Source organism: Schistocerca americana, chromosome 8 (genome assembly GCF_021461395.2).
Source record: "Schistocerca americana isolate TAMUIC-IGC-003095 chromosome 8, iqSchAmer2.1, whole genome shotgun sequence".
NCBI lineage: Eukaryota > Metazoa > Arthropoda > Insecta > Orthoptera > Acrididae > Schistocerca > Schistocerca americana.
The window spans coordinates 510,021,155-510,045,755 of NC_060126.1; the positions used below are offsets into that span (position 1 = coordinate 510,021,155).

General features: G+C 42.9%; 1 protein-coding gene across 1 annotated transcript in view; it reads left to right on the forward strand.

Moving 5' to 3' along the window:
- The first annotated feature begins 12,927 nt into the window (after positions 1-12,927).
- The window catches only part of LOC124544653 (UDP-glycosyltransferase UGT5-like), a 125,181-nt gene continuing 113,507 nt past the window's right edge, over positions 12,928-24,601 (forward strand). The window contains exon 1 of the mRNA XM_047123267.1: positions 12,928-13,028. Coding sequence (XP_046979223.1) covers positions 13,023-13,028 — 6 coding nt within the window. The 5' untranslated portion in view covers positions 12,928-13,022. The remainder of the gene's footprint in view (positions 13,029-24,601) is intronic.

Genomic DNA, 24,601 nt, shown 5'->3' on the forward strand with positions numbered 1-24,601 from the left:
CACTGTAAACATGCATGCAGGTGTCTAATGACTTACTACTCTAGTTAACTGCGAAGCTAATGCATCACTCTCTATCCATATTTCACTGGGTACAACCAGCTCGATACTTTACGCTGACGTCAGGGCACCTCCATTGCTGCCTTTTTGCTTCACCACTCGTCTCTCTGACTCAGCTCGGATGGCTTTCAGCTTTTAAGCTGTCATCACACAGCTTAACTCTTGTCTGAAAGTTGATCTACAAATCCAAAGGCCAGATCACAACAAAATATAAAATGAACATTGTTGTCTAACACGTATTCTGCGTATTTTAATATTTAACGTTTCCATATATTTGCGTGAAAGTGTACTAGAACTGTAAAAGTGACTCACCTAAGTGTGATGTCACAAGTGTGACCCATGGAGCATACTGACAGCGAAACTAATAATTTGGAAAGGGTCTTTGCAGTCCTTCCATTCAATTAATTTTTCTCAGCCAAATGGTAGTTTTACTACACTCCTGGAAATTGAAATAAGAACACCGTGAATTCATTGTCCCAGGAAGGGGAAACTTTATTGGCACATTCCTGGGGTCAGATACATCACATGATCACACTGACAGAATCACAGGCACATAGACACAGGCAACAGAGCATGCACAATGTCGGCACTAGTATAGTGTATATCCAACTTTCGCAGCAATGCAGGCTGCTATTCTCCCATGGAGACGATCGTAGAGATGCTGTATGTAGTCCTGTGGAACGGCTTGCCATGCCATTTCCACCTGGCGCCTCAGTTGGACCAGCGTGCGTGCTGGACGTGCAGACCGCGTGAGACGACGCTTCATCCAGTCCCAAACATGCTCAATGGGGGACAGATCCGGAGATCTTGCTGGCCAGGGTAGTTGACTTACACCTTCTAGAGCACGTTGGGTGGCACGGGATACATGCGGACGTGCATTGTCCTGTTGGAACAGCAAGTTCCCTTGCCGGTCTAGGAATGGTAGAACGATGGGTTCGATGACGGTTTGGATGTACCGTGCTCTATTCAGTGTCCCCTCGACGATCACCAGTGGTGTACGGCCAGTGTAGGAGATCGCTCCCCACACCATGATGCCGGGTGTTGGCCCCGTGAGCCTCGGTCGTATGCAGTCCTGCTTGTGGCGCTCACCTGCACGGCGCCAAACACGCATACGACCATCATTGGCACCAAGGCAGAAGCGACTCTCATCGCTGAAGACGACACGTCTCCATTCGTCCCTCCATTCACGCCTGTCGCGACACCACTGGAGGCGGGCTGCACGATGTTGGGGCGTGAGCGGAAGACGGCCTAACGGTGTGCGGGACCGTAGCCCAGCTTCATGGAGACGGTTGCGAATGGTCCTCGCCGATACCCCAGGAGCAACAGTGTCCCTAATTTGCTGGGAAGTGGCGGTGCGGTCCCCTACGGCACTGCGTAGGATCCTACGGTCTTGGCGTGCATCCGTGCGTCGCTGCGGTCCGGTCCCAGGTCGACGGGCACGTGCACCTTCCGCCGACCACTGGCGACAACATCGATGTACTGTGGAGACCTCACGCCCCACGTGTTGAGCAATTCGGCGGTACGTCCACCCGGCCTCCCGCATGCCCACTATACGCCCTCGCTCAAAGTCCGTCAACTGCACATACGGTTCACGTCCACGCTGTCGCGGCATGCTACCAGTGTTAAAGACTGCGATGGAGCTCCGTATGCCACGGCAAACTGGCTGACACTGACGGCGGCGGTGCACAAATGCTGCGCAGCTAGCGCCATTCGACGGCCAACACCGCGGTTCCTGGTGTGACCGCTGTGCCGTGCGTGTGATCATTGCTTGTACAGCCCTCTCGCAGTGTCCGGAGCAAGTATGGTGGGTCTGACACACCGGTGTTAATGTGTTCTTTTTTCCATATCCAGGAGTGTATTTGGGCAAGACTGAAAGGGGGCAGGGTGTTTAAATGAATTTAATTCCACTAATGGCGATCAGAAGACTTCTTGACCAGGTATATCTGACAAAAGGGGGGACAGGTGCTTAGATGAATTTTGCTATGACTGAACGTGAACAGAGGGCACAGGCGAAATCTTGTCAGATACATGGGCTTGTTTCAATTCTCGCATCTCCACATTGCGACATCTACAAATCAATGAGGCTGCACATGGAATGTGAAAAAAAAAATCACAGAGATGAATCTACTCCAAATAGCCCGCTAATATCAGTAATATCGATTTTATGTACAACAGATAAATTTCAACAGCACACGAGCTCATGAATATGTGATGATCACGGTACAAAGCGAAAATTGATAATTGACAGTTGGTTCACGAGTGCATCCATAGCAGATCGAGTACTCGCGTCTTACAAATTAACGCTTCTGGGCGTGTGATTGATACGCTTTTTCTTCTCACAGTTAGCAATATCTTCACAAACCGAAAATATGACTACGAAGATAACTATTGAACAGTAGCTATAAACGGTAACCGATTGAAAACTGCTACAAGATGAAATATCAACTCAGTACCTGACCCCATAAACTCCAGGAAAATACCACAGCATGTAATACACCGATTCAGTGCTTCCTTTACAATGACTTGTCTGTCATTATTCTGCATGGAGTTGCAATGGAGGGTACAGTTACTCTACTAAAAGCTAACTGTCTACTTAGCTGATTGTCTTGAAGTTGGCTTCGTTGACTTCTTATAAAGGTATCATAATGCCTGCAGGTCTCGTTTGTATGAAGAACTCCCAATGGTGTTAGCGTTCTGAAAGTCTGCTGAATCACTAACTACGAAATGAAATAAATATCTGCACTTTCGTATATTCGCATTTTAACTCTGCAAACACTGGAATAACGAAATGTAATATTCTTTCGCCTCGTTGAACTATGTGGCAGTTGCAGTGTCTGGTTTCTAGTGCATCACAAGCACGACGTGCCCCCATTACTCCACCACTTGTTGCCGACCGTCCACAAAGACAAAGTTCAAAGATAACATTTGAAGTAAAGATATTTATATAATTGTCACTGACATTAACTGATAATATTTACCAAATCTTGGAAAATTTCAATTTACAGATTTTTATGCTAAAACTTCAAAATTTACTCTACACTCTCATGGTGAATTGTAGTGGGTATAGTTTATACAAATTTTTGATACGTAAAATGAAAATACCGATACCCATCGGTATCGCAGAATGCAGAATTCTGACCAGTGGCCAGCCAAAGGACAGCCCATTCGCTGTACCCGCGGACCTGTTCGTGTTAAGAGAGGGGGGGGGGGGGGGGAGGAGGTGGTGGAAGGGGCAGCAGGCGGTAGGGGTAGGCGAGAACTAGAACGCGCTCTACTTCTTTCTATACAACTACTGGACAGTGAGCATGAAAGGGAACAGAATACATTTGACACACTCCACCTTCACCAGTAATCACATAACTACAGGAACACTGTCGGGCTAGCATAGCTGACGCATGCTGTAGTTGACTGACTGGTTCGCCACGGACCGTTGAGAACAAACTGATTCATCCATCCACTCAGGAAGATTTACAGGGTGGGAGGTGGTTCATGAGGCATCACTGGATAATAAATGAACACATTATCTCGCTCATCCTTCCTCCAGAGGATGCACGTAATAGTGAAAGATTGAGATTCACTCTGACTCACGTATTTATAAATTACTTGAGGGAGCCAAGTGGCAGATGATACGAAACAGAGTAACAGTGTCGTTTCGAGATGATTGGAGTGCCCAAGATCTTTTACAGTTACATCGTAGTGTAGGCTGAGTATATTCTTAGCAGTGCCAGAACCATGAAGGTTGCTTACGAGGGCGGTACTGATTTCATCTATGATATTTTTACTTTCAACCAAGATGCTAGATTTGCAGCACATAATAAAAGCATTCGGCAAGTAATGTGCTTCCACGCAGCAGGCATGTAGGGTCTCAGAAAAGAAATTATGGGAGAGAGTACCTGAGAGATTAAATTGTTATGGAAATCGATGAACTGAAACTCTTCCACTTTTGTACGAGCACCGTTGAGAAGTAATAAATATATTTCTTTCGCCTTTACTGTGTCTACTGGAGCACACTGGCTTTGAAAATTCTGGTTATCTGCAAAATAACACGCAGGTTTCCATACCTCGCCGCTACGTCTAATATGACTAGCCGTTCGGGGGCATCTTTCAGTTTATGGATTTCTGTTTCCTTTTGTTGTTACCCTAAAGCAGCCTTATTTAGGTTATCTGAAGTTTAAATCCTGTTCATCTTCCGATCCAAGAATGGGTAATAACCTCACCATTTACTTGTGCACTGTCAGCTAAAGGATTCAGAGGCATGTTGCTAAATTTGTTATCCTTATGGCTCTGAGCACTGAGCCAAATTTGTTATCCTTAGATTCGATCAGCACACACAGATAACTATTTTCAACCATAATGGCTATGTTTGTGAACCGTGACTGTGTGGGATAATTATTTATTGTCGGCCGAAGTGGCCGTGCGGTTAAAGGCGCTGCAGTCTGGAACCGCAAGACCGCTACGGTCGCAGGTTCGAATCCTGCCTCGGGCATGGATATTTGTGATGTCCTTAGGTTAGTTAGGTTTAACTAGTTCTAAGTTCTAGGGGACTAATGACCTCAGCAGTTGAGTCCCATAGTGCTCAGAGCCATAATTATTTATTTCAAGTTTCTGCTACCAGTCACTTTTTATTTTATGCTTAATCTAGCATAATGCAACGCGTTTCTAACATGTTCTGTTCATCTTCAGGCGTTTATACATACATACGTACATACATAGAGAAATGTTACTTAAAAATAAACAGTCTTAAACTAGACTAATCTAGAACACTTTGTCCACGTTTCGAACATGTTCTGTTCATCTTCAGGCGTTTATACATACATACGTACATACATAGAGAAATGTTACTTAAAAATAAAGTCTTAAACTAGATTAATCTAGAACACTTTGTTCACGTTTCGAACATGTTCTGTTCATCTTCAGGCGTTTACACATACATACACACATACATAGAGAAATGTTACTTAAAAATAAACAGTCTTAAACTAGATTAATCTAGAACACTTTGTCCATTGGACAAAGTGTTTAAGATTAATCTAGTTTAAGACTGTTTATTTTTAACATTTCTCTATGTATGTACATATGTATGTATAAACGCCTGAAGATGAACAGAACATGTTCGAAATGCGTTGCACTATGTTGGATTAAGCATAAAATTTAGAGAACCTGCATTCCTAGCTGACTGCAGAACGATTCTACTGCCGCCAACAAGCATTTCGCGTAAGGACCGCAAAGACAAGATAAGAGAAATTAAGGCTCGTGTGGAGATATATAGGCGGTTGGTTTTAGCTCGCACTATTTGCGAGTGCAGCACGACAGGGAGTGACTGGTAGTGGTATTGGGTACCCTCTGGCATGCACCATACAGTGACTTGCGGAGTGCGTATGTAGGTGTAGATGCAGACGTTGTTAAAGTGCCACTACACTTCACAGCCATTGGAAGTGTGAAAAGCCGCGCGGAGCGGCCGCGCGGTTTGTGGTGCTGTGTCACGGATTGCGCGGCTCCTCCTGCCGAAGGTTCGAGTCCTCCCTCGGACGTAGGTGTGTGTTTTGTTCTTAGCATAAGTTAGTTTAACTAGTGTGTAAGTCTAGGGACCGATGACCTCAGCAGTTTGGTCCCTTAGGAATCCACACACATTTTAACATTTTTTGAAGTGTGAATGCAAAGTGTAAACACGTATTGGTGGAACTATCAGAGAATGCAGGTGGTGGTTAGCGTGTCCCTTGGTCAGATTATTTCTGATGTGCTAAAACAAGCAATATGCATTTTACTGCGGCTCATGGCGGCAGCGCTGAAATTCAGTTTTGTGTTGTCCTCACAACAATCAGATACTGACCATTGTTTTCCCAGGAGTAAAGTGTTAGACAATTTTCTCGAAGTCATCGCTATTAGTTCTCTTAAAATTTGTCGCTATTCTACCGCAGTTTAGTGTGAAGAGACAGTATGATGAATAGTTAGTCGTGTATGATGGAAAGAGCGATGAAACATAATAGATGTAGTCAATGGAGTTACAGAGATCAAGGAGAAACCATTGAACTATTTACAACTCAAGGAAAAGCTGTTGAATGTGCGTGAATTTTTCCCGAACTTGAATCACTTGACTTTTTCACACATTGGATATGCACGGTGACAATTATTGAAATATACGAACACCCCCCCCCCCCCCCCCCCAACAACCATGGACCTTGCCGTTGGTGGGGAGGCTTGCGTGCCTCAGCGATACAGATAGCCGTACCGTAGGTGCAACCACAACGTGTGGTTCCTGAAGAGGGGCAGCAGCCTTTTCAGTAGTTACAAGGGCAACAGTCTGGGTGATTGACTGATCTGGCCTTGCAACTATAGCCAAAACGGCCTTGCTGTGCTGGTACTGCAAACGGCTGAAAGCAAGGGGAAGCTACAGCCGTAATTTTTCCCGAGGGCATGCAGCTTTACTGTATGGCATGGAGAGCTGCATCAAACCAGTCTCAGGACTGAAGACAACAACAACAACGAAAAAAACGTAAATTCGTTACAAACTACTGCATGCACACACTTGATTCAACACGTAAACGTTACCACAAATATTCGAATTTAGGTTTGACTTCATTGGCGATGATATGGTGCAGACGAATAGCGAAATTCTGCATGACCCGCTGAAGTGTCGGAACATCGATGCTGTCGATGACATGCTGAATGGCTGTTTTCAGCTCAGTACAGGTTTTGAGGCTATTGCTGCACACTTTGTTTTTAATGTAGCCTCACAAAAAGGAGTCGCATGTGTTCAGATCCGGAGAATATGGCGACCAATCGAGGCCCATGCCAGTGGCCTCTGGGTACCCAAGAGCCAGAATGCGGACCCCAGAGTCCTCCTCCAGGATATCAAGTACTCTCCTGCTTCGATGTGGTCGAGCTCCGTCTTGCACGAACCACATCTTGTCGAAAACATAGCCACTTTGGATAATGGGGACGAAACGTCTTCTTAAACCTTCACGCACCGTTCGGCAGTCACCGTGATATCAAGGAATATCGCAGCGATTATTCCGTGACTGGACACTGCACACAACACAGTCACCCGGTGCGGGAAGAGACTTCGCGAAATGCGGATTCTCAGTACCCCGAACGCGCCAATTTGGCTTATTGACGAACCCATCCAGATGTAAGTGGGCTTCGTCGCTAAACCAAACCGTACTGCGAATACTAATTCCCATGATGCCCCGCGGCCAACTGCACAGTTTGAACGTCCTACGCGAACCGTTCAGAAGTTCTGGCGATTTTATTTCATATAGTTCAATAATTGTCACCCTCTATAATACACAAATATTTTGAGATGTTCTCAGTTATTCGTAAATCCACTAGGTGATTATTACCGCAATCTTGGCACAAGTTAGCGCTATGTTGAGGCAGTACAACTCGCTGTATGTGCCGTATGCCAATGACGTTGTCCTGTCCTTCCAGTATGGGCATGTGAAATACCTCTTGCGCTTTGAAATCACAACTTGCGAAGTTTCGGGAGTGTCCAGTGCCAGACGCTTGAGAAATTCTTCTCTTCACAGTACCATTGCACTGATACCTGTCCGATCCATCAGGGCGAATCGCAGGCGAAGCGGACATTGCTGCTTTTCCTTCGACACGGAAGATGTGCTGCGTAACTGAAGAAAAAAATGGTTCAAATGGCTCTCAGCACTATGGAACTTAACTTCTGAGGTTCATCAGTCCCCTAGAACTTAGAACTACTTAAACCTAACCAAGCTAAGGACATTACACACATCCATGCCCGAGGCAGGATTCGAACCTGCGACCGTAGCAGTCGCGCGGTTCCAGACTGTAGCGCCTAGAACCGCTCGGCCACCCCGGCCGGCGCGTAACTGATGAAAGGGATCCTTTCCTGCCGCGGTGGTGTTACGCACAACCGCCGTATGTTGTTTTCCAGTTTCTCCATCAGCAGTGAAGTCTCTAACCATCGTCGACAAAATGAGGATTACCCCATTCTTTCTCGGTGTACAAGACAGGACGGTCTTCTTCTGACCGAAATCGTCACATGTATTTTCTGCGTTTCTACAAAAAAATGAAGGCAATATCTCGCGTTAGTTTTTCTGAGCGTGTCCGAATCGTTCATTTGTAAGAGGCTAGCATACGAACTCCTATAGGTACACTCATGAACCAATTTTTCTTGGACATATTTCGATTTTTATCGTGTATTCGTTCAGAAACATTTTTCCTTCATATTATTCCGCTACAGATTCATTTGCACCACGGTGCCCTTCACCATTTATTATATAATATGCCCTGGATTCATTTATCGTTTCACTTTTCATGCCACATTTATTTGGTTTCTGTGGTCTACAGCTCCCGAAAGGGCAACGGTGCAGGAAACCAACAAGCCGCTCATATACAGCGTGGTCCATTCATCGTGACCGGGCCAAATATCTCACGAAATAAGCGCCAAACGAAGAAACTACAAAGAACGAAACTTGTCTAGCTTGAAGGGGGAAACCAGATGGCGCTAGGTTGGCCCGCTAGATGACGGTGCCATAGGTCAAACGGATATCAACTGCGTTTTTTAAATAGCAACCCGGATTTTCTGTTACATATTCGTGTAGTACATAAGGAAATATGAATGTTTTAGTTGGATAACTTTTTTCGCTTTGTGATAGATGGCGCAATAACAGTCACAAACATATGGCTCACAATTTTAGACGAACAGTTTGTAACAGGTTTTTTTTTAAATTAAAATACAGAACGTAGGTACGTTTTCACATTTTATTTCGGTTGTTCCAATGTGATACATGTACCTTTGTCAACTTATCATTTCTGAGAACGCATGCTGTTAGAGCGTGATTAACTGTAAATACCACATTAATGCAATAAATGCTCAAAATGATGTCCGTCAACCTCATTGCATTTGGCCATACGTGTAACGACATTCCTCTCAACAGCGAGTAGTTCGCCTTCCGTAATGTTCGTACATGCATTGACAATGCGCTTACGCATGTTGTCAGGCGTTGTCGGTGGACCATAACAGCAAATATCCTTCAACTTTCCCCCAAGGAAAGAAATGCGGGGACGTCATATCCGGTGAACGTGCGGGCCACGGTACGGTGCTTCGACGACCAATCCACCTGTCATGAAATATGCTATTCAATATCGCATCAACTGCACGCGAGCAATGTGCCGGACATCCATCATGTTGGAAGTACATCGCCGTTCTGTCATGCAGTGAAACATCATGAAGTAACATCGGTAGAACATTACGTAGGAAACCAGCATACATTGCACCATTTAGATTGCCATCGATAAAATGGGGGCCAATTATCCTTCCTCCCATAACGGCGCACCATACATTAACCCGCCAAGGTCGCTGATGTTCCACTTTTCACAGCCATCGTGGATTTTCCGTTGCCCAATAGTGCATATTATGCCGGTTTACGTTACCGCTGTTGGTGAATGACGCTTCGTCGCTAAATAGAACGCGTGGAAAAAATGTGTCATCGTCCCGTAATTACTCTTGTGCCCAGTGGAAGAACTGTACACGACGTTCAAAGTCGTCGCCATGCAATTCCTGGTGCAGAGAAACAGGGTACGGGTGCAATCGATGTTGATGTAGCATTCTCAACACCGACGTTTTTGAGATTCTCGATTCTCGCTTAATTTGTCTGCTACTGATGTGCGAATTAGCCGACAGCAGCTAAAACACCTACTTGGGCGTCATCATTTGTTGCAGGTCGTGGTTGACGTTTCACATGTGGCTGAACACTTCCTGTTTCCTTAAATATCGTAACTACCCGGCGAACGGTCCGGACACTTGGATGATGTCGTTTAGGTTACCGAGCAGCCCCTTGGGCATTTTGATCACAATTGCCATAAATTAACACAATATGACCTTTTCCGCAATTGGTAAACAGTCCATTTTAACACGGGAAGTGTATCACGAAGCAAATACCGTCCGCACTGGCGGAATGTTACGTGATACCTCGTACTTATACGTTTGTGACTATTATAGCGCCATCTATCACAAAGCGAAAAAAGTGGTCCAACTAAAACATTCATATTTATTTACGTACTACACGAATATGTCATAAAAATTCGAGGTTCCTATATTAAAAAAAACGCATTTGATATCCGTTTGACCTATGGCAGCGCCATCTAATGGGCTAACCATAGCGCCATCTGGTTTCCCCCTTCAAGCTAGATGAGTTTCGTTCTTTGAAGTTTTTTCGTTTGACGCTTATTTCGTGAGACATTTGGCCCGGTCACTATCAATGGACCACGCTGTATAATCTTGTGATCAAGTGGTGACCTAATCTCGTTATGTTGCACTCGCAAAATCGTGAGACCATAAATTTTCTAAATTTAGTTCACTGCTTTTGGGTAGTCTTCCAGGGTAGTATAAAAACCTTCGCGAGCAAGATCGTCACCATGATTCGTCACATGAGTGTGGCTCTGGGCGGACCCTTGTACACTCGTACCTTGAATATTTTTGTTGATGAATGTGGAAAGTTTTTCTACAACTAACTGATCGATCAGTAAATTCTGTGCCCCTTAGCGTTGCCTTTAACGCCTGGAATATGGACTGCCACGTTATCGGCAACTGGCCTACTACTTCCATTAGACACAGCCTCTCTCCACCAATGACCATTCTTACCTCGGGCGGTTGAGTGTTCTCCAGCGCTGCCTGAAGATTCAGCGGACTGGTCGGCTTCGGCATTGTCCGCAACTGCTGCAGGAGCGTCAACTTCACAGTCCCTTCCATCATGATATTCATTTAAGTACCTTTCACGACTGAGTTCTTCTAACAGTGCTTCCAATACAGCATCTTCCGTTAGTAAAACGTCATTTCTACGTGCCATTTACACATGAATGTGCTTCACACTCAGCGACGGAACAGCTACACAATGTGCACTCCTCGGTCACAGTGATCCTTCAGCAAACATTTCTGCCAAATTGATTAGACAACAATGTCTCATAACTACGAACGCCTGCCCTCTACTAGGTACCAGGCAGTAGTGAATTTATATAGTCGGCAGCGGGCTGTGTATGTGTGGTGGTGCATGCACAGTAACAGGCAGAAAATTCCAGGGTCAGACCGACTCTGGAGTCTGGTGTACATATGCAGGGCTCTCATATCTGATCGATGACGATTGGTGGCAAAGGCTGTATCTCAGTCAACGTCCATTGGTAAACGAATGGTTTTTTTCCTGAATGAAAAGCCTTGGTAACTGGTGACACACAGAAATTTATTCCAGCATTGTTTGTTGGTTCACATAGTGGAAGTGGTTTTTATGTTTCCTATTGAGAAAACTGATGACAATTCCGACAGCAGTTACCAAGCCTTTCCATAGTATTTTGAAAAAAAAAAAAAAAAAAAAAAAGAACTGAGAGAGGATCGCTGTCACACAACACAATCGATGTTCTTCTTGCGGTCTTCAGTCCAGAGACTGGTTTGATGCAGCTAACCATGCCACTCTATCCTGTGCAAGCCTCTCCATCTCTGAATAACTATTGCAACCTACATCTTTTTTATGTATCAGCTTACTTTATTCATCTCTTGGTCTCTCGCTACGATTTTTACCGCCCACGGTTCACTCCAGTACTAAATTGGTGACCCCTTGATGCCTCAGAACATGTCCTACCAACCGATCCCTCCTTCTAGTCAAGTTGTGGCACAAATACCTCTTCACCCCAGTTCTATCCAGTACTTCCACATTATTTACGTGATCTACCCATCTAATCTTCAGCATTCTTCTGTAGCACCATAATTCAAAAGCTTCCATTCTCTTCTTGTCTATTGACCAAGTTTCACCTCCATAATGGCTACACTCCATACAAATACTTTCAAATAAAAGACTTCCTGGCATTTAAATGTGTACTTGATGTTAACAAAACTTCTCTTCATCAGAAACGCTTTTCTTGCCTTGCCGATCTGCATTTTATACCCTCCCTGCAATCATCAGTTATTTTGCTCCCCAAATAGCAAACCTCATCTACCACTTTAAGTGTCTCATTTCCTAAACTAATTCGCTCAGCATCACCTGAGTTAATTCGACTACATTCCATTATCCTCGTTTTGCTTTTGTTGATGTTCATCTTGTATGATCCTTTCAAGACCGCATCCATTCCGTTCAACTGGCCTTCCAGGTCCTTTGCTGTCTCTGACAGAGTTACAATTTCGTTGTTAAAGCTCAATCTTTTTATTTCTTTCCCCTGGAATTTAATTCCTACTCCCAATTTTTCTTTTGTTTCCTTTACTGCTTGCTCAATATACAGATTGAATAACATCAGGGACAGGCTACAACCCTGTCTCACTCTCTTCCCAACCAATGCTTCCCTTTCATGCCCCTCGACTCCAGCTGGTTTTTGCAGAAATTGTATATAGTCTTTCACTCACTCTATTTTACCCCTGTCATCTTCATAATTTGAAAGAGAGAATTCCAGTCAACATAGTCAAAAGCTTTCTCCATGTCTACAAATGCTATAAAAAACAAAAGTCTGCAAAGCATAAAGACAATGAAAGTCAAGTGCCATTCCGCACACGATGGATTTTACTCGTAAACGAAGAGACGCCAGAAAACGCGTTTTGTTTAAAAAATTCGTGCAGTCATACCGTTATGCAAGCTGACAAAGGTAAGTGATCGATCATCTAGTCCAACGTTTAAACGCTATCGACGCTCGACGTGCAAACAAATCGACAATCAGCTCTTAAAATTTCAACAGGAGAGAGCAGGAAGACGCTGGAGAGCTAATTGTAGCGCACACGACAGCCACAGGGCGTATTGTTGCAGTCGCGTGTCATTTGACAGTTTGGCTCTGCGTGCGCTCACGTGGGCGTGGTGTTGCTGTGGGACGCGGCTGAGGCGGCTCCTGCCAAGGTCAGTTCATTACACCCAGCGAGCAGCGAAAGCGCTCGGGTCAGTCGGCCTTCATTCAGCGGCAGCAGCGCAGCAGTACAAACCGCGTTCCTAGACTGCAGGGCTGCACGGGAACACCGGCCCACAATGCAAGTAAGTGAGCAGCACTGCTCAAGAAAACTATAGTTCAATTCATTTATCTTGGCGGCTCGCGCATGCCCGCCCAGACGCGGGAGATTGCTGCGTTGCCAGTTGCACACGCCAAGAGAAGCAGCGCCATAGTATAGTATACAGGGTGAGTCACCTAACATTACCGCTGGATATATTTCGTAAACCACATCAAATACTGACGAATCGATTCCACAGATCGAACGTGAGGAGAGGGGCTAGTGTAATTGGTTAATACAAACCATACAAAAATGCACGGAAGTATGTTTTCTAACACAAACCTACGGTTTTTTAAGTGGAACCCCGTTAGTTTTGTTAGCACATCTCAACATATAAACAAATACGTAATCAGCGCCGTTTGTTGCATTGTAACATGTTAATGACATCCGGAGATATTGTAACCTAAAGTTGGCGCTTGAGTACCACTCCTCCGCTGTTCGATCGTGTGTATCGGAGAGCACCGAATTACGTAGGGATCCAAAGGGAACGGTGATGGACCTTAGGTACAGAAGAGACTGGAACAGCACATTACGTCCACATGCTAACACCTTTTTATTGGTCTTTTTGAATGACGCACATTTACATTACCATGAGGGGTGAGGGACACCTACACACGTGGTTTCCGTTTTCAATTACGGAGTGGAATAGAGTGTGTCCCGACATGTCACGCCAATAGATGTTCAATGTGGTGGCCATCATTTGCTGCACACAATTGCAATCTCTGGCGTAATGAATGTCGTACACGCCGCAGTACATCTGGCGTAATGTCGCCGCAGGCTGCCACAATACGTTGTTTCATATCCTCTGGGGTTGTAGGCACATCACGGTACACATTCTCCTTTAACGTACCCCACAGAAAGAAGTCCAGAGGTGTAAGATCAGGAGAACGGGCTGGCCAATTTATGCGTCCTCCACGTCCGCCGGCCGGAGTGGCCGGGCGGTTAAAGGCGCTACAGTCTGGAACCGCGCGACCGCTACGTCGCAGGTTGGAATCCTGCCTCGGGCATGGATGTGTGTGATGTCCTTAGGTTAGTTAGTTTTAAGTAGTTCTAAGTTCTAGGGGACTGATGACCACAGCAGTTAAGTCCCATAGTGCTCAGAGCCATTTGAACCATTTGAACCTCCACGTCCTATGAAACGCCCGTCGAACGTCCTGTCAAGGGTCAGCCTAGTGTTAATTGCGGAATGTGCAGGTGCACCATCATGCTGATACCACATACGTCGACGGGTTTCCAGTGGGACATTTTCGAGCAACGTTGGCAGATTATTCTGTAGAAACGCGATATATGTTGCAGTTGTTTGGGCCCCTGCAATGAAGTGAGGACCAATGAGGTGGTCGCCAATGATTCCGCACCATACATTTACAGTCCACGGTCGCTGTCGCTCTACCTGCCTGAGCCAGCGAGGATTGTCCATGGACCAGTAATGCATGTTCCGTCGATTCACTGCCCCGTGGTTTGTGAAACCCGATTCATCGGTAAACAGGTAGAACTGCAACACATTCTCTGTTAATGCCCATTGACAGAATTGCACTCGATGATTAAAGTCATCACCATGTAATTGCTGATGTAGCGACACGTGAAACGGGTGAAAGCGGTGACGATGCAGTATGCGCAAGACACTACTTTGACTCAGTCCACCGGCTCTCGCAATGTCCCGTGTACTCACTGTGTGGGTTCATGGCAACAGCAGCTAACACACCAACTGCACCCGCTTCTCCTGTGACGGGCCTGTTACGGACCCGTTTGCGTACAGATGGCGGTAGATGTTTTGCAATGTGCGGCACGTTGGATGCTCTCTGTCCGGGTACCGTTCTGCATACACCCTGCAGGCTTCAGCTGCATTTCGTCGACACTCGCCATAGATGAGTATCATCTCCGCCTTTTCAGAGTTCGAATACACCATGGTCACAGTTCCTACAACACTACACTATCACAGACGTCTGGTAACACGGTGTACTACAGTTGGTCTGCGTGCGGAGACGAATGCAGAATAACAATAGCAGCAAGCGCTACATGCGGACACTGCGACAGCTAGACCAAACCACAACAGTGCACTACAGCCACAGTCGTAAACACGGTCGTCATCGTAAACATGTCCCTGCAGATGCTGCTCGCCGACCGTGGCCCGTGTTTGTTACAACACGCAACTGAACGTCGGAGGTTTCAAGCGTCAACTTTAAGGTTACAATATCTCCGGATGTAATTAACATTTTACAATGCAACAAACGGCACTGATTACCTATTTGTTTATATGTTCAGATGTGCTAACAAAACTAACGTGGTTCCATTTAAAAAAACGTAGGTTTGTGTTAAAAAACATACTTCCGTGCATTTTCGTATGGTTTGTATTAAACAATTACACTAGCCCCTCTCCTCACGTTCGGTCTGTGGAATCGGTTCGTCAGTATTTGATGTGGTTTACGAAATATATCCAGCGGTAACGTGAGATGACTCACCCTGTAGTTCGCAAACTTACGTTTAGGGGGGAGCGCGCAGTTTATGAAGTGTCGTCGCCACGGCCGCATTAACCCTTTCGCTGCTACAGAGACGTGCTCTCCGCATTCCGCGCTGTGCGCGATTTTGTCATCACTGCACTGCTCGCCTGTGCAGACACGTGGTGTTCCGACTGCTTTGACACACTTATCATTCGATTTCACAAAAACTATTTGGCCCAAAAATTTGATTTTACACATTTTCTTAACTGATACCTTCCCCCCATAAATGACTTATTTTTGTTTCGATGTTCAACGCAGTTATTGTGCAGCATTAAATGTAGTAAACCATTGCACGAAATTTTGAAGAGTTTGCAGAAGAAAATGTCCACAGCGTATACTTTCCGTATGGTCGATTTTAGTTGCCACTAGAAATTTCAAAAAATTACATTCAAACGAATAAAATTCATGAAGTCAGACACATCGATATTGCTTTTAAATGAAGAAAACATTAAGCATCAAACAAGGTTTGAACTTAGAACCTTTTGCTTAGCAGCTAAACACCTTTACCTTTACACTAACGTAGCTCGTCATTCAACAGAAATCCTGGATTACTTTAAAGAATCACTCGAAATACCGACAAACACTGTTGGTATGACTGTGAATTACTCCCGTTTTGTCGAAGTACAATAGGAAATAAACAATTACTGCTGTTCTTCATTGCGAAAAAGCGGTTAGTGAGAATGAATTTCTTTGCTATCGCCTGAATTAGGAGGCTTATTGCTTGTTTGGTTTAATTAATTAATAGAATATGAAGCAATTGGTATAAAGAATGCTATCAAGACATTGCTTTTGTTCAATTACTTTATTTATGACTGAACGTTTCTAAAACTGAAGACACTCGTCCATGCTCTGCAGTGCAGTCGAGGTCTGGCAACATCGCTCTCTGTTCATTGGCTGACTGTGTTTTGTGACGTCAGATGCGCAGAACGACCTAAACTTGGCCGCCGTCGTAAATGACGCGCACTTTAGTGTGGCGTAGCTGTCTTCTCTCGTACCAGCAGTGTGCGTTCAGTGTGCGTAAAGTTGCCGCCAAGTAAGTCGAGATTGTGGCAATGAGGCCTTCTTTTCAAACAGGTTGTGTGTTAGACGTAGAGAAACGCTGGTTACCACATTCAAAGGGAAGGTAAAATGAGGGAGCTGTGAGGATAAAGTTGCTGTAAATGATAGAATCCTTGTGTTTGAGTCTTTAACATTGAATACTGTGATGGCTCCCTTAGACACCCTATTCAAGGTACAGTCGTTCGCATACAGAGCCAAATGGGTTCACATACCAGCTTGTAAAAGATAACATTCTCTGAATAGGTACTGGGGTTGTCGAAAATCTTGAGAGTCCCATTACTGGCTGGTCATATTATAATAAAACGTGAACTGTAAAGTCTTCAACACAACTAAAAAAGGGGCACAGAATTTTGATTTTATGTAGCTACATTTTTATCTACTTTCATTCTGGCCATATTGACTCAGATTAAATACTGTTGTCAAATCTTTACTACACTGCAGGTGTACTACACTGCAGGTAAGTGTTATATTTTATTTTGTAACACAGTGACGCAGTTCGTGGTTCTTTTCTTTCAGTGGATGTTTTACACACACAAACTTCTGTCGCTATAACAAAACAAATTACTGAGTTAAACTACAAGCAATTTTATACCTATCGTCCCTCTGGTGCTCCTTCTTCATACAGACACAATAGTCTGTGGACTGTTTGATTGAATCTGAATTACGCAGGTTATGTTTCAGCGTAAAATGTAATATATGTTCCTGTAATGTCTGTAAGTGAGAGCAAAAGCTCGAAGGGAGTGGCTATGTAATAAAAGGAAAAATAATAATACCAGTTTGCAATATTCCTCCTGATGTTGTGTGTGTTATTTATTGTCCTGATATGTAGAACCAAATGTAATACCTGCGTGTATTTTGTATTCTCTGAATTGGTTTACAAAACATACTGTCATGCAAAGCCAACTGTAATATTCTTATACTATACTGTTAATAATAACCAATGTAACAAACAGAAATACAGTTACCTATCCGGAAAGTAAAACCACAAAAACGAGTGTAATAACCGTGTGTGTTAACCTAAGGAATAAGCACCAGACTTTAATTCGTTTCTTCAAATAAGTCATTAGTTCAGAGGTATGGAAAATAACAGTAGTTAGACTGCTATTCGCATGGATAACAACATATGTGGTTGGTGGTGCACTATTATTCGCCAGTCTAATTAGTCACGTGTAATGAAGCTGAGTAGGACAGCAGAAAGGATTGCAACTCCCTACTTACCTAACACACTTCACTTTAGATTTAGATAAAAGATGGTTCAGCAATACAAGAAAAGTGTAGCCGCTCGAAACAAAACTACAGTACCCAATTGCCTAAACAGACTGATTTCATGAGAGCAAAAGTAAATTTGGACAGGCGGGGGATTCTACATCAACATATTTGGTACTCAACATTTCATTGATTCACTATAAACAGATTAACGTTACTATTTATCACCATTAATCATCAACTTAGTACTTCCTTTCATTAATACGTAATGTGAAAGCAGCAATCAATTTATCTAAAGTGGCCTCTGAATCTGGCATAACCTTACGTAATCATTTTAACACAGAAAATAATAGCAATGTAAATTATGAAATTCTCAGTTATTCTTTCCATTAATTATTTCACTGATTAATCACTGATTTGCCAGCAATATATTAAAGATTTCACAGTCTTGGCTGAACACAGGTGACTCGGAATTTTCATGTACCACGTTAGGATCCTGCTTGTTTTATGAGCGGGATAAATTACCAGGTGGACACAGTTGTTGATCTGGATGATGATTATTATTCTTAAAGCACATTTCAACTTCCTGGCACACACTATAATACATAGCTAAAATGTCGTACCCTGCAAGCTGTGATCAGCGACTGTAGCGTTGATGGCAACAACTGCATTAATATCAGAACGGCCTAGAGCAGTTACCCATGTCGGACCTATTTCCTCTTCATAGCGATGATGCATCTTATAATCAACAGCCTGTTTTTCTCCCCATACCAGGCCGTGATAAACTGCAGTTTCCAACTGAGGCAAGATGCGACAATATGGCGAACTCCACACTATGCTGGCGCTGCACGTGCTGCCTCTAAGATCACTGGCCACCGACTGACTTTGTTCGAGCCCACCAAAGCGCGCCAAACGTTTCCGCTCCCACCTTTGCCTACACTTACACAGCTTTTCGTCCCTGACGGAACTACTCCATCTTTTATACTACACATATCTCATACAGCCCTAAGTGAGTGCCAGTAACTATTACATACATAATTACATTATAGCACCTTTTTACAATTAACAATTATAACAAATAGATATCTTTACAACATTTAAAAGTAAATATTTCACCATTTTTCTTAATATGTACATTCATTTTAATCTTATCAAAGAGTTTCAGTATCGATTTCGCTTCAAACAAGATTTCTCTACTTCTGCTATAAAAGTTTCAATAAAATATTTACAAACAATTTTTAAAAAATATGAACAAACATACTGTCATGCAAAGCCAACTGTATTTCTGTTTGTTTCATTGCTTATTATTAACAGTATAGTATAAGAATATTACAGTTGGCTTTGCATGACAGTATGTTCCGTAAACCAATTCAGAGAATACAAAATATACGCACTTATTACATCTGGTTTTACATATCAGGATAGTAAATAACACACACAAGTCAAAAGGGGGAATATTACACTTGGCGCCGCGTGCCAGGACTTTTGAGAGAGGTACAGATAGTGAAGGGGCACGGATCTGTTACAGTCATTAGGAAGAATACATGTGATTTAAGAAGTTGTTAAAAATGGATAAAGATTAGGCAATGCAATACAGGAAACTGAAGCAGGAGGATGATAGTGAATCAAACTCTGTACACAGTGATAGTGAACAAAACATAAATGAATCTCCCTCACTGGTAGAGGAACAGGTACAGCAGGTAGATCTGGAAGATGAGACTTTTATGGTGTTAAGTCCATCCCAGATAAAGAAAGAAAAGTTAGATTCTGAAGAGGAACACAGGGATCAGGGAAATGACACAGAAGAAAAATCACAAAGTAGATTGGTATGCTTTGTTGAACAGCATTAATATGCACATAGAGACACAGACCAAACCTTTGAGTGAACAAATCAAATCCCAAAATGAACAAATCAAATCCCAAAGTGAACAGCTTAAAATTCAAACAGCTTCAAAGGCAAACTGAGCAAATTAAATCTCAGAATGAACAGCTTAAAGAACACACAAAACAACAACTTAAAGAAGACACAAAACATGTACATACACAGCTTAAAAAACAAACTGAACAGATGGAAAAGGTAAACAATAAAATAGGATTTCTTACTGAGGAATTAATAAACATGAAAAGTGACATTAAGGATCTGAAGGAAGATGTTAGCAACATTCAAACTGAAATCGTTGAAATCAATGCTAGGTTTGAAACAGAAGTAGAGAAAATACAAGAGCAGGTCGAACCTATGGTTAAAGCTGAAGTGAAAGAGGAGGTTTCACAAGCGAAGGAAACCATCATTGAGACGAGTAAGGAACAGATACCTCAACTGAGAAATACTGTTCAAGGAACTGCAAAAGGGCTAAAGAAACAGGTAGAACTTTGCCAGGCAAAATGCTGTAATAACACGACTTGCATTCAGGAGAAGGTTAGCAACCGTGAAAATCAAATTAAGAACAACATTTCTTACGTAGTAAAGGGAGTAAATCATAGCAAAGTATTGGAGGGCGAAGAAAAATTTGACCCTTACAATAAACACAGTGGATTATCCCCTGTGGATTTCATAAAAAAATGTGAGAGGCTTTTTCCCGAAAATAGCACCGACCAGTAAAAGATCAACATCGTAATTAGTGGATTAGTAGGAGATGCTAAAAGATGGGGCATAAACCTGAGTACTGATGAAATGTCCTTCAGTACGTTTAGGCAACAATTTTTGGACGAATACTGGTCCGAAAACATACAAAATAGCCCATTGCGTGAGGTTATAATGGTCAAAATGTTTGAAAGGAACAACCAAATGACTATGAAAGGATTTTGTGAGTCCTGGCATAGGAAGTCAGCTGATTTAAGGAATCGTAGATCATATTCCGAAATTATTTGGGATCTCTGGCAGAAGTTGCCAGAAGATTCTAAGAGATACGTGGGTAGCAACCACAAATCGTTCTCAAGCGTTTCTGGAAAAGGTCAGCGATGAGGAACATTGGCGCTAAAAGAATAAGTGCCGCCAGAATAGAAATAACTGGAATAGGAACCAAAGACTGCATGATGATGGCAAAAGGGATAACGAACGTTCTCAAATCGATATGATGCGAAGGGGAAGAGGTAATTTTAATAGACGCGGTAGAGAAAATGGACCGCGCAATTATTCCGCGCTGGATTGTTTGGAAAACTAGAGTCCGCGAGTGTTAAGGGTCGGATGGACGCGGTAAAGAAACACAGTAAATGGCCCAGACGCAAGGAAGGTTTCCAACATCGTGAGCGCAGTGCAGAAATGCAAATTCTCTCAAGCAGTTCGGACGGCGGATGGCGCAACAGAGTCGGTCAGTAAAACGGCGGGGCAATCAGCTGGGGTAGTAGACCAGCAGGTGGAAAGAGTTTCGCTTGCGCTAGGGATGTCTCAGGCAGGCGATAGACAATGGGAGGCAAAGGAAACGGAGAATTGGTCCGAAGGAATAGGTAAATGGCGTATACAAATGAGCAATTTGTATGACGGCCTGTAGCAGTGTAAAGATACGCAAAGTAGCGCCAAAATGGCGAACTCAGCAGGAAGGGAGGAAAGATTCTGTAGTGGAGCCGCGCAGGGTTCGCGAGCTGGCAATTTAAATGAAAACAAAAAGCACAGTGCAAAGAACACGAGTGACTGAAAAGGAGGAAGCCGTACTTAGTCGCACAATGAAAGATGGAATCTTACACGTTGCTGATGAGCCATTCCGCGGCCATGAAATGAGGGAAAGTGTTGCTGTCGGTCATAGGCCTGAATTAAGAGAGAATGAATGCGTGCGATTAATTGAGCTCCTCAAGAATTACAGTGTATTTGAAGTGCAAGCTGGTGTCATTGCCGAAGATGTAGGAAGTAGTTCGGATGAAAACAAACTCTGTGATAGTAAAGACCTGAGAACTGCAAAGGAAAATAAGGAGGAAGATCTTACTACTCTCGAAAGAATCCAACAACGCATGGATTACGAGACTAGTAATGACTTGGAATTTACCAAGAAGTTACGACAAGCATTCTTGCTAGAGCCTGGAAGCGATATAGAAAGTGCTCCAACGGAAGAAGAAGATGAAGAAAGTAATTATTCGAGTGACTCTGAAATCGAAGTAAGAGAACTTTCCGAAAAACTTTGTTGTATAAAGGCAGTAGAAACGGAAAACGAAAACCTTTCATGCAGATAATTGACGAAAACTGATGCTAACGTAGAACAGAAAGAATTTACAGATGAAGGAACCGAAAACGACAAGAGAGAACTGAATGACGGAGTATGTCAGGCATTGAGGAGGAGATCGTGAAGGAATTTGCGATCAAAAGGACGAAAGAGCCGCCAGACGTACAATCAAAGGAAACGAACGCCATTTAGTGGGAAGATGCAATGGTGGATGAGGACTTGTTATGAGAAGGACAAGGCGACACGGAACAGAAGTCTAAGAAACAGACTATTTTACCGATTGAAATATATGATTACAAGTTAAGAGCATTATTAAACACAGGATCGCAGGTTACCGCATTGTCTAAGTCGTTTTATGAATACATAGAGAACAAACCTAGAATAGTAGTAATGACTGTCCAAGGAATAGGTATTATATGTGCTACTGGGAAAAGGAGCAAACCGGTAAAGAACCAAATCTTGATCGACTTTAAGATAAAAGGACAAACGTTTTCACATGACTTCCTAGTAATTGAAGAACATAGTACTGAAGTAATCCTAGGTGTGGATTGGCTGCACAAACAAAAGACGAGTATTAATTGTGCTAACGAGACAGTTAACATAACAAAAGAGGATGTAAATTTGGATATCAGTTTTGAGGAAACGAACGACAAGTTAGACGCGGACTTTACATCTATGATGATTAAGATAGAAACAGATAACGAAGCGTTATCTGAACTGTTTGAAGCTTACCATAAGAGAAGCAAGAAGAGTACAGAACAGATGTTGGGAGCCGGCCGGAGTGGCCGAGCGGTTCTAGGCGCTTCAGTCTCGAACCGCGCGACCGCTCTGGTCGCAGGTTCGAATCTTGCCTCAGGCATGGATGTGTGTGATGTCCTTAGGTTAGTTAGGTTTAAGTAGTTCTAAGTTCTATGGGACTGATGACATCAGATGTTAAGTCGGATATTGCTCAGAGCCATTTGAGCCAGATGTTGGGAGAAATTAAGAACATAGTAAACAGTATACCTGAGTTAAATCAAAGACAAAAGGAGGAACTGTTACAAATTTTGGAAGAAAATTGTACAGTATTTTCGGACAAACCATGTTTTGAATGCAGAATGGAAATTCTACCACACAAACCTTTTCTTGTTCATCCTTATCCAGTGCCTGCAGCAAAGAAACAGACAGTTCAATCAGAAATCGACAAAATGTTACAATGGGGAATTATTGAGCGTAGTAATAGCGAATACAGTAACCCGCTTTTTATTGCGGCCAAACGGGATGGTGCAGTGAGGATAGTCATTGATGCAAGGACACTGAATAAAATATTGAAAAAGGAAATTGATTGTCCCGAATCTCTCGATGATACGCTACAGAAACTCTGTAATGTAAAGCATTTATGTAGCCTTGACATGACTGCTAGCTACTGGCAGGTGCAGCTCAGTGTCGAGTCGAGAAAGTATACCGCTTTTGTCTTTGCTGAAGGTGTTACCACTATAAAGTGTTGCCATTTGCAATGAACACATCAGTGTCAGTATTTATTCGTGCTTTGGATTGGGTACTTGGGAGAACTTTGAGTACTAGAGTTCCAATATATGTAGACGATCTGTTAATAGCTACCCAAGAGTGGCAGGAACACTGTGAACTGTTGGAACAAGTGTTACTGGCTTTACAGAAGGGAGGAATGACTCTGAAATTTAAAAAATGCGAACTTGTAAGAAAAGAACTAAAATTTTTAGGCCATATTATTACGACAACTGGTATTGTAAAGGACCTTGAAAAACTTAAAGCCATTGAAAGGTGACCTCCTCCCAAGAATAAGAAACAATTAAAGGCATACTTAGGGTTATGGGGATTTTACAGGAAGTTTGTAAAAGGTCATGCATTTAACAGTGAAGCATTGAACAATTTGTTACATAAAAACAGTGCGTTTATTTGGATGGAGGAATGTCAGAATGATTTTGAAGAAATTAAGACTGAATTACTAAAGAACAGCCTGTTACACCATCCAGATTTGTCACTACCATTCCACATAAGTACTGACAGTAGTAACTATGGGACAGGAGTAGAAATATTTCAAGAGGTAGAACAAGAAGGCAGCATTGTGCACAAAACAATTGCTTTTGCAGGCAGAACACTCACTAGGTTTGAATGGAATTGCACAATTTCAGAAAAGGAATAATTAGCTATAATTTGGGGACTGAAAAAATTTCGTAATTATTTATGGGGACATAAGTTAATTATACACACAGATCATAAAGCACTTACATTTTTAAAGAACTGTAGATTGTTAAACCAAAGGTTAGCTCGTTGGGCTCTTTATCTGCAACAATTTGATTACGAAATTCTGTATGTAAAGGGAACAGAAAACAATGTAGCAGACGCTTTGTATAGATTACCAGATGCTAAAGGATTAAATGTGCAAGATAATTATGGCAAAGGGACATTCAAAATATGTATTTAAAGGATGTAGTGGGCAGCAAGAAGATACTTTCTATTTGCAAAAATATGAGGAGATTGCAAAATGATGATGAAGTATGGAAATCAGTAAATGTCAAATTTGACAGTACAGATTGTCCACAGATACCTAAGTTTTGTAAAATATTTAAAGGAATAGGAAAAGTAAGGACAGTGAGGAATGGCAAATTTGCCCGCCATCACAATAC